Below are 13,887 nucleotides of genomic sequence, written 5' to 3' on the forward strand. Positions count from 1 at the left end.
TTGCGAAGAGTTCTTCTCGAGGTATGGTCCCCACTTCCCCTGCAGATCCGTCCCCCACAGCAGCCAGGGTGAGCTTTGATGAACATAAATGTGATCACACCAGTCCCATGCCCAAAACCCTTCGGTCGCTTCCTGTTGATCCCAAGTTACAGTTCAGAGTCTTTTACAGGGCCTGTGAGGCGGACCTGGCCCCGCCCAACTTTCCAGCCTCATGTCATACCCCACTCCCCATTTGCTAAGTGCTAGCCACATTGGATTTCTTTTCGTTCCTTTGCTGCACCAAGTTCCCTCCTACTCCAGGGCTGTGCATGAGCTGTTCCCTCTCCTGAATGTCTTCTGTTCCTCCCTAGCGCCGCCTTCACTTGTTCCCCTCTGTGACTCGCACCCATCATGCAGGCCCAGTCTCACGGTCACTTCCTCAGAAGGGCCTTCCCTGACCTGCCGGGCTGGGTTCCGCTTTTCTCGCTTATGGTCTCAGTTCCTTACACTTTTCCATCATGGCACTTGTCCAAGTTGTAATTTTGAAGCTACTGGTCTGATATTAGTTTAATATCTCTCCGCCCCACAAGAATAACTGGTGCCTCTGCATTACTAAACCCAGGGGTCAATTCCAAGCCCTCATCTTACTCCATGCACCAGCAGCATCGGCACACTCGATCCTTTCCTCCTCAAAACGATTCTCCCTGGCATCAGGGCCCTGTCCTGTCATGGTTCCCCCCCACATCCCAGCACCTCCTTCTCAACCCCCACCACTGGTTCCCTGTCCTTTCCCTGACCTCTGATCACTGGGGTGCCAAGGCCAGTCCTCCCACTGCCTCTCTTCTCTTTCTGCTTAGCTCCGTGACCTTAAATACCATCTCCACACCATTGATCACCAAGTTCTACTCTAGCCTTGATGTCTCCCCTGAACTCCAGACTCATAGGCCCAGCTCCTACTGTGCATGTCTAAGGGGCATCCCAGGATTGAGTTCTTGACTCCCCCCCAAACACCCAAGCTCACCTGGCTTTTCCGTAATGTAAATGGCACTGCCGGGTGCCTTCTCCTCTCACGCACCGCACATCCAGTCTGTCAGCAGGTCCCGCTGGTTATTCCTACACACGAGCACTTCCCGCCACCTGGATTGCTGCCCACCTTGTCCAAGCCACCATTGTCCCTCACACCGCGGAATGCTGCGGGAGCGTCTGGAAGCAGGACTCCCTGCGCCCGTCTTGCCTCCCGCAGTCTGTCCTCCACACAGAAGCCAGATGATCTTTTCAAGGCAGGACCTCATGTCAGCCACGGCCCCCAACCCTCAAATGGCTCCTCTTTCAATTCAAATCCAGATTCTTCTTACCAGACCCTTCCTGGGCTGGCCCCTGCCCACCTCTCTGACCCCCTCCTGCCAGAGTGCCCATTGGTCACACGCTCACTTGAGCCACACTGGCCTTTCTGCTCTTCCTCCAACACAGTGAGCGTGTCCCACATTAGAGCTTTGCTCTGGCGCCTATCTGAAGCGCTCTTCTCCTGACTGCCCCTGTCCCTCACGCCCTTCAGGTCTCTGTTCCAGGGCCACCTCCTCAGGGAGCCTTCCCTGACTGCTCCACACGTTAGACACCCACCCTCCCTGCCATGATCCTGAACCCCTTCCCTGCTTTATTTCCCTTCCGAGCACGTCTCTCCGCCTGACAGTGCACACTGTCTCTGGTGACTGGTTCGTTGTCTGTCTCGCCTGCTGGAACATGAGCAGCCTGAGGACAAGAACCTTGTTGTTCTGCTCCCCGCTCTGTGCCAGCCCCTAGAACGTGCGCAGCATGTGGGTGGCACTTGGTCAGTGTTTGTCACATAGGTTTGGTTCCCGGTTTCCCCATCACCCAGCCCAAAGCCTATCACCAGTGGAGACTCAATAAAAAGTGGTCAGTGAAGAACAGACAGAGGGACAGGCTGCATGAAGGCCGTGACCTTTAGTATGGTCAGTGCACGGAGAGCAAAAGTCTTCCTATTACAGCCAGTGAAAAAATGAGCAGCTTGGCAAAGGGGCTGGCCCTGCTCTGAGTGCGGGGTGTGAGCCCCGACTCTGCGTTTCTCATCTTCTCTTGACAAATTGATAAATGAGAACCAAAGCTGCAGGACGGTGCCTGTGAGCGTCTGTAGAAAGGGCCCAGTTAGTCCGTCTGGCCCAGACCTCCAGGGCCACCGTCACACGCAAGCCAGAGGCTCAGGCCGAGGGGCGGCCCGGCCAGTCCACCCCAGGAGCAGGTTGCGGTGGAACCAGCAGCGCGAGGCTCGGCGTGGCTTCAGCGTGGGTTTCGTCTCTCTTCCCCTCCCGCAGGTCTGCTCCCCTCCCTCTGCTTTACTGACAGTGATCCTAGTTGCTCCAGCTCTGGGCCCATGTAGGGACTGCAGACCACCCAGAGAGGGACACCGGTCACCATCACGGGGCGTGTGTCCCCCCCCCCCCCCCCCCCCCCCCCCCCCCCAGGCCCGTCCTGGACTGGCCGCGCTCTCCGCCTGCGCTGTAGCTGCTGAGAACCTTGCGCCCCGCTCCCCTTCCGGCTGATGGAAGCGGCAAAACCCAAACCCGGCTGCACGGGTGAACGGTGATGCCCAGGACGTGCTGGGAAGCTCCGTGCTGCCTTTTTCCCCTCCCCTCCTCATTTTTTCTTCTTCATTTCTTGTCTGATTTTCTAAATAACCTCCTATTTTTCACGCAGTGACACATCCCCACATGGTTCACGCCTGGTGAACACTCGCTTTGTGAGAACTATAAGACAGCAACCCAGACCTCAGCCTCCAGAATTCCCCTCCACGGCTCAACCCAGAGCCCAGGGCAGCGGGAGGATGTCTGTCCCCTCACGGACGCCTGCCCTGTGCTCCGTACTCAGGGCTGCTCTGTGACCACCCCACCGATGGACGCTCCGCGAATCCAGACGTTGAGGGAAATTCTCTTCTGGAAAGACATTTTACCAACAAATGGCCTTTCTTCCTTTCTCTCCTTATTAGCCATAAAGCAATATGTACTCCTCAAAAATTGTGTATGTTTTGTTTAAAACTAAACCTCAGAGAATCAATTGTGGCTTCTTAAAGTGAAGGTGTTTCTAAGCAAGTCGGGCCCAAGGCGGTTAGACCTGGGCCTGCAGGTTCTGAGCCTTCGGTTGTTTAGAACTGGAGCAAACTGTGACTTTTTTCCCTAAATTTGTACCTGGGCCTGAGTGTGAGCACAGCCCTTTCGTGGCCCACAAATACTTGCAGTCCTTGGTAGCTGGGGCCAAAGCCATTCAGATGACCTGAGCAGGGGAGCACCTGTTTCTAGGCTTTTCCACTGCTGGGGCTGTGTAGACAGACTGAATTTTTCACTTCCCACCTGTTGTGTAGTCACACACAGATTCAGATCTGTTCAGCTCAGCACATCTAGTGTACCAGAAATGGGGTGAGAATTCCAACCAGGCTCTGGGAGGACTGGGAGGGGAGGAGTTAGCGCCCGGAAGCTCCAATAGTCGGTGGCAGGAGAGGAAAGGGGTGGGGCAGTGTCGGGTGTTTTCCAGGGAGGAAAAGCAGCCAGGTCTCTCAGGGAGCGGCAGAAAGGAGAATCTGGGGCCCAAGTGGACCAGGTTTTGCCCACTAGGGCAGTGAGCCATGTGCTGTGTGTGTCGCGCTTGGCGAGGCCTCTCGGACTTTTACCAGGAGAGCGATGCCATCTCTGGCACCCTGAGGTGGGGCTGATTCAGGAGGCAGGAAATCCTTTTCAGAAGCGGCTGTGAAAATCTGAAAGAAGAGCAGAGAGGGCGCTGCACCTCAGCGTTGGCAGTGAGGATGATGAAAAATGCTTACCAAGCAATCCCATGTGGAAATAAATGCCGCCTCCTGACCCCCCCCAGCTCACAGCATCTCCTCCCTCTCTCTCCCCAGGACCAGCTCTCAGAGCCCCGCTCCCCAGCCAACGGCGACTACAGAGACACGGGGATGGTCCTCGTTAACCCCTTCTGCCAGGAAACGCTGTTCGTGGGAACCGACCAAGTCTCGGAGATCTAAGGGCCGCAGCCCCCGCGTCGCCAGTCCCTCCTTTCCACCTCCAAATTATAAATATACACATATATATGATAAATGTAATCTTTGTGTAACCCTGACTTAATGAGAAACATTTTCAGCTTTTTTTTCCCTGAGAATTGTCAACATCTTTTTTATAAGTGTGGTTTAAAAAACACTTTACAGAACAACCCTTGGCTTTATAAAATAAAGTCTTTCTAAGCAAAGCGGTTGGCCTTCATTGCTTCTCTTCCTGACTGTCCGTGAGCCCCGGGGGTTCCCAGCAGCCCCGGGCAGGTGAGGGAAGAGACTGGCCTGCAGAAGTGGACTGTCCAGATGGTCACGTGCACGGCCCCTGAGTGCTGCTGAAAGCTCTGGTGCCTCCTGACTTGGTGTCACCCCACTTCCCCTCCGCCTCGCACTGGTGAGGGGAACTGGGCCACCCGGGGGGAGACGGCACTCACGCACGGAGCAGGACAAGGGGACATCTCAGCACCGCCGAAGATGAGTGACGTCACAACGACACCACGGTCGAGTGTGATTCCGGCCGAGTTGCAGGCGGCGGGCAGGAGCATGCAGCCCCCGGAATCCAGGGAGGCTGTGAGGCACCTGAGGCTACGTCCCCCGCACTTCACAGGACAGGGAGCTCCCGCCGTGCTGACAGGACTGCCTTTCCCCGAGATAGAAGGCTCCCCCTTAAGCACACGCCTGCATCCTCTCCAACAGCCACATCTGCATTACACGTGCCTTCCTCTGGAGAGGGTTTAGACGGGGCTGCGGCCCTGGAGCCTAAGAACGCTCGCCCATCTTCGAGCCCATCTTCGAGGAGCAAATGTCTATTGGGGAGCAGCTTTGTTTTCTCAACAGGCCATCGCGCGGTGGCCCAGAGGAACGTGTCTATGTAGAAGCCTTGAGGCGTGGAGCCGTCATTTTGAAACCTTCCTCCAGCGATCTTAAAAAAACAAGATCGCCAAAGCAGGTCGCTCCAGAGAAGACATCCTCTCTCCCTCCTCGGTTGCAGACCTGCTTGGGGGGCAGCCGGTGGCCCTGCCATCCCGCTCTCATGTCCCGTCTGCCCAACCTGCGCCCTTCCTCGGGGTCAGCCGATGCTCCCCCGGTCCCGTGCTGCGTCCAGCTTGGCCCATGGGTCAGACCCTCCGAGACGCAAGTCGGGCTCCAGAGATGGCTGCTGCTCCATTTTTCCCCTACCAGGTGGTGGCTGGGAGAGAAGACGACTGCTCTGACACTTCCTTTCTCTAAAAGAAAAATAGTTTGATAGTATATTTTGAATATAAATGTTCTTCTAGTTGGATTGGGAATTGAACTTGAATGTCAATTCATATGTTCGTGTCGTTTCCGTGGTGTTTTTATCATGACTTTTTCCTTTCTTGCTACATTTTCCTTTAAAAAAAAAAAAGATGGCCTTCAAAACTGTCTGTTGTCAATGTTGTACGAACCTACTTAACGTGAGCTCAGCTGTTGTCTCTTCGAAGGCTTTTCAGCCCACGAAGAAGCAGGTGAAGTGTTGCTCTGAGATTCCGTTTCCAGTGTGCTGTCTGACCTTTGAACCTTATCATAATATTTCTGTCAGCTCTCGCATTTAGTATACCAATGTGTGTGTATAAATATAAAGAAATCTGTTTGTAAATTTATATATAGCATATGTAATCAAAGATACATATGTTATATATACACATATGTGGATGTATGACTTATTTTTCCTTATCCACAGAATTCAGCTACCGTGTATATATAAATAAACTTATTTTATTAGCCAGAGCATCAAGTTGCTAATACATTTTGCATTCTTTTTATTTTAAAATAACTATTAAGTCTTCCTTTCGTACCAACACCACCTATGTCCATCTGTATTTTGTAATCCATTTTTAACAGCAAGGGGTTTTATGAGCAGGATGGGCTAATAGGATTAGCAATTTATCATTTGATGAATCCTTTAGAACACATTTGTGATTTCTCCAAAAGAGAGTCATCTCTCTTCAGGTCTTCGGAGACGTTGGTGACAATTAGGGCACATCCCCTCCTCATCCTCCATCTCCGCCCTCAGGGCATTATTGTAAATATCTCTGCATCAGAGAAATCTGAAGTTAATCTGGCCACTGAGTGTCACCATTCTGTAGAGAATAACAGTGCCTAAACATGACACCTGTGCAAACAACTTCATCGGTAGCTCGAGCCCGCCATTTAGCCTTGGACGATCCCTGCTGGAATTCCTGCCGCTCCTCGGGGCCCAGTCAGCATCACCTGTGTTGGGAGGATGTTGTTAGAACAGTCTTGTGGGCGCCGGGGATCGTTCAGGCTGCACCAGAGGTGGTGGTCGCAGCAAGAAGGCTACGCTAAATAAACAAGGGACACTGCCAGCCTTTACTCGATCAAGTTGATTCCTCAATCTGTTAATCATATAACCAACATTGATATTTATAAAGGAGCTTCATCTAAAATAGACAAAGTAGAAAAAAAGAAATTGTGGTGTCCTAATCAGCAACTAAGAGCACACAGAATACTCCAGTAGACGACCAGGGTTTTTAACTCTGCCTGTGTGACCTTGGGTAGGTACCCTGTTCTCTAGGTAGTGGGAGATTGAGGGGGTCCTGGATAAGTCACTGGACTAGGAGTCAGAAGCAGCCTTCTCATCCCAGTTCTGCTGGTTTCTGGACAGGGGACCTTGGGCAAGTCGTTGAAGCCCTCAGGGTCCTCCCCACGTATGGGGATAACAGCTGATCATGGAACATGTGATGATATTTCTGGAGGTGTGCAGTGTGCGGCCCAAATGGCAGTACATGTCAACTCTGTGCCAGCTCCTAAGGTTGAATTGAGAACTCAATGAAGTAAAGTATGGAAGTCACACACAGCACTGGGATGGATTCAGTACTTGCTAGAAAGTGACTCCCTTCCCCTTCTCTCATTTGAGCTGTGTTCCCACCTTGCAGGATCTGGGATAAATATCCAGCTCTGGGTTTTGGTTATTGGGTTTCTCTAGGGTAAAACTTAAGTGCAATGGTTTTTAGGTCCATTTTGCTATCCCGGGGGCTGGAGGGTCCTTTCTGGACCTGGAGAACTGATTGCGATGTGATCGTGACAACATGCTTTAGTGCACGCTGACGGCAGGAATTAAAACCCAGGGGATGTCATCAAATCCTACCTTGGAGCACCTTTCAAGAGCTTACTGGAAAACCTCTGTATTTACTAGTTTTCTGGCAGATGGGGAAACAGAGGTGGAGGGAACAGCTAGAGCATTCTAGGTGCCCAACGTGTGGGAACTGAATTTGCCCCAAGTCCCTTGTCTAACACATTAGGGAGTTCAAGCCCAGGCCAGTGCATGAAACTAAGATCCAGAAAGGTGAAGCAGCTGATGAACGGCCATGTTCGAGGGCAGAAAGATGCTAGAGAGGGCCCTGAAGCTGCTGCCAGCACTGAGGGAGGGTGAAGAAGCAACAGGCTTGCTTTGTTTCTCTTAAGTCCCTGGGGCGGCCTTCCACCATGGCTGGTTCACATCCATTTCTATCCACATTCACACACAGCACATGTAAGAATGTGGAAAGCCTTCAAATTGGCAGTGAAACACCTGGATTTGGTCCTGGCTCACTACGCTTGTGACCTGAGGTCTCTGAGCCTCAGTTTACTCATGTGTGAAATGGGGCTGCTTGCTGCCTGCCTTGCCCTCTCTTAGGCAGTGAAATACACAAACCCAATGAGCCACCCCCACAGCCCCCACTGATCCAGCCTCCCCCACCACCAGCAGAAAAATCTGGGAGGTCAGGCACATGACCCTGCAGAGAACGCATGAGCGCCTCTGCACACAGCCCTGGGCAGGGCTTGTTGCTCTTTCAGCTGGTGAATGATGGAAACTCATGGAAAACAGCAGACAAAGCAGCCCTGAGGATAGGGAAGCTTCCAGAGAGACCCGTGACGGGGCCATAGGGATGCTGGGTCTGGAAACCAAAAGCCACTGGACTCTGTAAACCCACTAGGCACAGCAGAGGCAGAAGGGGTGATGAGCACAAGGCGAGTGGTGGTGGAGGCGCCCCCCGGGGCCAGCCCCAGCATGCCCCTCCAGAGGCACCGGGCATCCTTCAGGGGAGCACGGATATCATCTCCCCTGGAAAGCCCCCCAGCCTCCAGGACCAACGCTGTGGGTGGTCTTGTCCGAGCACCCAGGGTCTATGTAGGGATGGCACCCACTGTGTGCACAGGTGGCCTGGCGGCCCGTGTGACCCGTCGGGCCCTGGGCATCAGCAGTGTCTTCCTGCAAGGCCTGCGGAGCTCAGGAACCACGGCGCCTATTCCAGGCCTGGAAAGGGACCTCAGTGTCGTTGAGGACCTGGGGGGTTGCCTGGTGGAATACATGGCCAAGGTGCACGCCCTCGAGAAGGTCAGCCAGGAGCTGGAGGCACAGCTGCGGATGCACCTGGAGAGCAAGGCCGGGCGCTCGGAGAACTGGGGTGCCCTCAGGGCCTCCTGGGCCAGCAGCTGCCAGCAGGTGAGTGCCTGGGCTGTGCCCAAGGGCTTTGCCTATGGCTGGGAGAGGGTGCTGACAGCTGCCTTTGCACCATCTCTGAGGGGTCATTATCAGAGAAGAAAAGTGCTAAGCCAAGGGGCAGGGGGGTAAGCGGTCTGTGGCCAGAGAAACTGACTATAATCCCTTAAATGTTCATGCTAAAAATACGATGACAATGCTAACAATAACAATGGCTACCATTTCCTGAAGTGTCCTAGGGGCCAGCCCCATGATGGTCTTTCTATATGCACTATCCCCTCTGATGTTCAAGGCCGTGCTGTGCCAGGGCTCATTTGTTGACTGCATTTCTCAGACGAGGAAACTGAGGCACAGAGAAGTTATTTGCCCAAGGTCACACAGCTAGTAGGGAGATGAGACTGAGATTTAAACCTGAATTTTTCCAGCTCCACAGCTTGCATTTGTCCCATTACCCTGGGCTGACTCTAACCTTTGTGTTAAGAAAAGATTATTATAGCCATCATTAAATGGAATACCATTGAAAGGATGTGGCATTAAACATTATGGAAAAATGGAGGTAAGTTCCTGTAGCCGTCTATAACAGCACTGACCAATAGAAATATGAGCCACAGGGTTACTAACAAGTTTCTATTGCCCACAGTAAAAAAAAGTGAAAAGAAACAGTTGAAGTTAATGTTAGTATGTCTTATTTAACTCAATATATTTTAAATGTTATTTCAACATGTAATCAATATAAAAATATTAATGAGATAATTTACATTCAAACAGAACTTTCGGCAGTGATGGCAATGTCCTGTGTCTGCATTGTCCAGTCCGGTAGCCACTAGCCGCATACGCCTATTGAGCACTTGAAATGTGGCTAATGAGACTGAGGAATTGAAATTTTTATTTTATTTTTCATTAATTCAAATAGCCACACGTGGCTAGTGGCTGTCTTACTGGCCAGGGCAGGAGCCAGAGTCTCATTTTTCTCCCTTGCTTGGTCAGGACGTGCTCTCTAGGGCTATTTCTGCTGAGCACCGAGTTCATGCATCATGTCTGACCTACAGCCTGTGGTTCTGACGCTGGGACTCCAGCCACTATTGCACGTCTCATCTGCCCCTTTGTGGATGGCTGGCTTCTCTCCTCCCCTCACCACCAAGTGCTGGTCTTGGGATTCCTCTGAGCTAAACCAGCCTCAGACCCCGCTAGGAACTGCCAGCTCAGTCCCCTTGCACCCAAGGGCCCAGCATGCAGCTCCCGAGAGGAGGTCACTAGCCTTCACCCGTGTGTGGCTGGGTGATGCTTAGCAGACTCATTCAGGAGGCCCCTGTTTGCTCTCCTGCCCCCCGTTGCATCCCAGGATGCTTCTCCTCACCATCAGTCAGTGCCCGGCTGATGGCACAGTCCACGTGACGTACAACCCTGTCCTCTAGGCTCCCCACTGGAACTGCTGTTCCGCTGGCATCCATCTGGGCCATGAGGGAGAGCCATCTCAGAATAGTCCCGGGCCTAAAAGTCGTCAGTCTAAGGCAACCATTCCTCCAGGATTCCCCCCAACAGTGCTGATTCCAAATATTTATGTCCTATGAATCACCAGAACGTTCCTAGATATTCCAGTATTTCAGCATCTGCCAGACGATTTCTTGCACTCATATGCCACACAGACTTTTCATGAGAAGCCAGGCATCCCAATTTCTAGGTCAAAAAGTATGGCCACAAGACTCAGTCCATCTGCAACAGGGCCAGACCAGCTAGCGACAGGGGCTTGGACTGCGCAAGCGAAGGCCAGACGCCGGGATGTTTGGCCCCCGCCACTGTGGTCAGAATCCCAAATGGGGGCCATTTGCCTTTTAAGTGACTATAAATGAGATCCTAGGTTGAATACAGAGCTCTCTTTTTCTTCTTCTTTTTAAAACATGGACGTGAAGAGACAGTCAGACCAACCTGTAAGATGGAGTTATTTCTGTATCACACAGCCTGGCCTTCCAGCCATATTAAGCTCTGTTCCATCAAAAAGAACAAAAGAAAATTCTACATATTTGAGATATACACATGATTTTTCCTTTGTTACTGTTGCAAAACTGCCTCGCACTGCCCAGCCCCCTCCAGGCCTCAACACCCGCTGGAATATGGCTTTGCTGACCCCTGCACTCCAGCCTGCATTCTCCACCAGTCACCAGAAGGATCTTTTGGACACGTGGGATCTGACCACGTTATGTCCCCGCCCAAAAGCCTTTCTCATCACTGACAGGACACAACCCATGACCCAGGGCTCAGGCCACAAGGCCCTTCCGAAGCCCCCTCTCTGTCCCAGCCGTACCACCCACCGGGGGCCCATAAACACACAGCATGCCCCCAGCCTCACTGCTCTCTGTGATGCTGTCCCTGCTCCTCCGATGACCTCGTGACACCTGTGTCTGCGTCCTGTGGTCATTTGCACCTCCATGCCCTCACACCCCAGGCTCACATAGAGGAGGACCAGGTCTTCCCAGCACAGTGAGAAGAGTGGAAAGGACATAAACTGGGAGTCAGGTGAACTTGCATTTGTATGTTGGCTCCGCTATCTGCTAGCTGGGTGACTTTAGGTCAGTTACTTAACTTCTCTGAATGTCCTTCCTCATTTGCAATTTGGGGATCACTGTATCCACTGTGCAGAACTGTTAAGGGGGTTAACTGAATGTAATGTACCTAGTAAAATCAGTGGTGAACAGCTTAGAAAGACTTTCATTCATGGCATCGCAGGTGCCTCAAGCCATGTACAGGATTGATGCTCAGCAATGATAGGGATGTCCCTTCAGATCCAAGTTCCACCACTTACTTGGACTTCCTTCCGCTCCGTGTTTCACTTTCCTCATCTTTGAAATGGATGAACACCTCTCAGGGTCATTGTGAGCATGAAATAAGATGCAAAAAGGGGCTTCAGGAACTATGAAGTGCTGTGCACAGGCAACGTGGTCAGGCCCCTCCCGCCCTCCCCTCCTTGCCCTGCCCCCAGCAAGGGCCTGGTCCCAGAGGCAGGGAGGGTCAGGGTGGCATCTTACAGTAGGGCATGGCAGCAGCTGTCCCCATCAGGGCTGGCAGTGCCACAGCACATTCAGCAGGCGCCTGGGGGTGGGGAGGGTGAAACTCTGGTCCACCCTTGATCCCGGTGCCTACAGAGTGGCACTGAGGTTTCCATCTTCTGGGGGGTGCGTTGGAGTGGCTGGTCTGTGGGAAAGGGAGATGCCCAGCTTGACTTCCCAGCCCCTTGCCAAGACCTGGCGCATGGGCCCAGTGGCTAGTGGGAAGGGTAACCCAGCAGTTAGTGGGCCACACAGAGCCCCAAATGTTGGGACGGGGCCACTGGGGGCCTAGGAGGGTTTGCACTTGCCCCTTCAGTGTCCCTGTGCCGGAGGGAGTACAAGATTAAATAGCAAAATTTACCATGACAGGTTGAGAGAAAAACCACGGAAGAAAGGATAAAGCTTTACATTTTAGTAACTTTAAAAGCCTTTTTTTTTCCTGCTTTTTGAACAAGGAGCTCCACATTTTTGTTTTGCACTGGGACCCACAAATTATGTGGCCAGTCCTGGTTAGGGTTAAATGTACGTGAAGTTCCTTTTCAACTCCAAACCTCTCTGCCCGCTCCTCAGCTGTGTTGGGGTCTCTCGGCCACTTCTGCTAAGCAGTGAAAACAGGAAGACTCCCCAGTGGTGGCCACAGAGGCCAGGGAGGCCCCGCCCCTGCCCACTGCTCCCGCAGAAGGTGGCCCTTCCCCTCTCGGGCTTTGCTCCTGGCTTTTCTTGCCAAGAGAACGATGCTGATGATAAGCTCTGGGCGCAACATCAGGCCCTTTCATCCTCAAATAGGCCAAACGCAAGCTTGGAATGAGGCAGCCTCCCTGCCTGGGAGCCGCAGATGCAAGAAGAGTGGAGACGGAGCCTCAAAGGGAACAGGGAGAGCCAAGGCCAGGCGGCAGATGCTGCCTGCGGAAAAAGGGGAACGTGGAGGCTGACGCTTCCACCGAAATTAGTGATCTCCACGGGAGAGCAGGGCAGCTTAGACCTCCCACAGCAAAGACTCAGCTGGAGGAAATCAAATTATTGGAAGGCAAGAGGATTAGAATTTAAAATGGACCTGATTTGAATATTTTTCCTGCTGTTCACAGTCCCTCTTTCTGTCCCTTGCAGAGAGAGCGCCCATACTTTGGGGACGTGACTATTTGGGGAAATTCCTGGAAACAGTCAATCTAGATCAGGGCCAGGTTTCTCTCCACATGAAACCTGAGGTCCTAAAAGGTTTTTTTAAAAAAAACAAGAAAAAAGAGGTAATCCCTCCCCATGGAATAAAAAGAAAGACAACAGGGTCACTGTTCGTGATTCACACCCTGGTGTCTCTGAAAGGAGGAGAGAGAGAAGCACGAGCTATTTTAGTATCTGCGAGGCCCGAATGCATTTACCCAAGACAAACCACGCAGTCTATTTCCTAATAAATGCAATTTGTTGGGTCAGAGCAGGCCAGTGAGGCAGTTAGTCTGTTAGCCAAGCTAGAAGGGACACTGAAGTGTCATTAGAAATGTAACTACAGGGAGAAAAATACATTTGGGGCAATTCCGCCCAGGGCGAGTGATGATGTGTAAGACAGGAAGAAATATTTTGATGGAGGACGGGAGGGGTGGGAGGCATGAGGCTTCTCCCAAGGGTCTTGGTTGAGTAATATAATATTTCGTGGAGTAATATTCGTTGCTAAACTGCTTTCTAAGAAGGGTGGTTTCCCATTTCCTGGGGGCTCTTGTTTGGCTAAGTAGAATGTGTCTGGGAGGAAGCAGAATTGCTGAAGAAAACAGAGAGCCTAAGGGCTGTCCTGCCTCTTTCTGAGCCCTTCCCAAACACTCCCCTCAGCCACTCTTGATTCTCTGCAGATCTCTTAAAATGTGAGGTCTGTGTTGAGGAATGGGGGACAGATAATGCAAAATGGGGGGGTGTGCTGCTAAGTCTGAGGATTTTGAAGCCAGGGAGCCCCAAAGTCAAACTCAGGCCCTGGTGACCTTGAGGCAAGTTCTTCACCGATCTCGTTCATCTCGATTTCTCATCTGGATGATGAGGATGTCTGGAGACTGTCTTCACATGATAAAATACCTCTAAGAAGGAAATAGTAGAGGCCTTCCCACAGAAACTAGGAACAAGAAAAGCATGCCCACTATCTTTACTACTAAGGAACATTGGTCAGAGGTAGCAGTCGATGCCGTTAGACAAGAGAAAGCAATTGGAGGTGCAACTTGGAAAGAAGAGAGAAAATGTTGGTCTTTCTGGAAAGTCCAAAAGGATCCAGTGTGAAAACTGTCTAACAAACAAAAAGATAACTTAGTAAAGTTAAATTTAGTAAAGTAGCAGGTTATAAAATGACATTAAAGATGCACGCCCTTCAT

General features: G+C 51.8%; 2 protein-coding genes across 7 annotated transcripts in view; both read left to right on the top strand.

Moving 5' to 3' along the window:
- TMEM108 (transmembrane protein 108) overlaps positions 1 to 5,773 on the top strand; it is a 326,361-nt gene extending 320,588 nt beyond the window's left edge. For all 6 annotated transcript variants that reach the window (XM_046641533.1, XM_046641530.1, XM_046641531.1 and 3 more), the window contains one exon: positions 3,887 to 5,773. In XM_046641533.1, the coding sequence (XP_046497489.1) occupies positions 3,887 to 4,009 (123 nt within the window). In that variant the 3' untranslated portion in view covers positions 4,010 to 5,773. The remainder of the gene's footprint in view (positions 1 to 3,886) is intronic.
- Positions 5,774 to 8,015: 2,242 nt separating this feature from the next.
- Positions 8,016 to 13,887, top strand: part of BFSP2 (beaded filament structural protein 2) — a 64,144-nt gene continuing 58,272 nt past the window's right edge. The window contains exon 1 of the mRNA XM_046655532.1: positions 8,016 to 8,501. Coding sequence (XP_046511488.1) covers positions 8,016 to 8,501 — 486 coding nt within the window. The remainder of the gene's footprint in view (positions 8,502 to 13,887) is intronic.

This window comes from Equus quagga, chromosome 1 (genome assembly GCF_021613505.1).
Source record: "Equus quagga isolate Etosha38 chromosome 1, UCLA_HA_Equagga_1.0, whole genome shotgun sequence".
Lineage (NCBI taxonomy): Eukaryota > Metazoa > Chordata > Mammalia > Perissodactyla > Equidae > Equus > Equus quagga.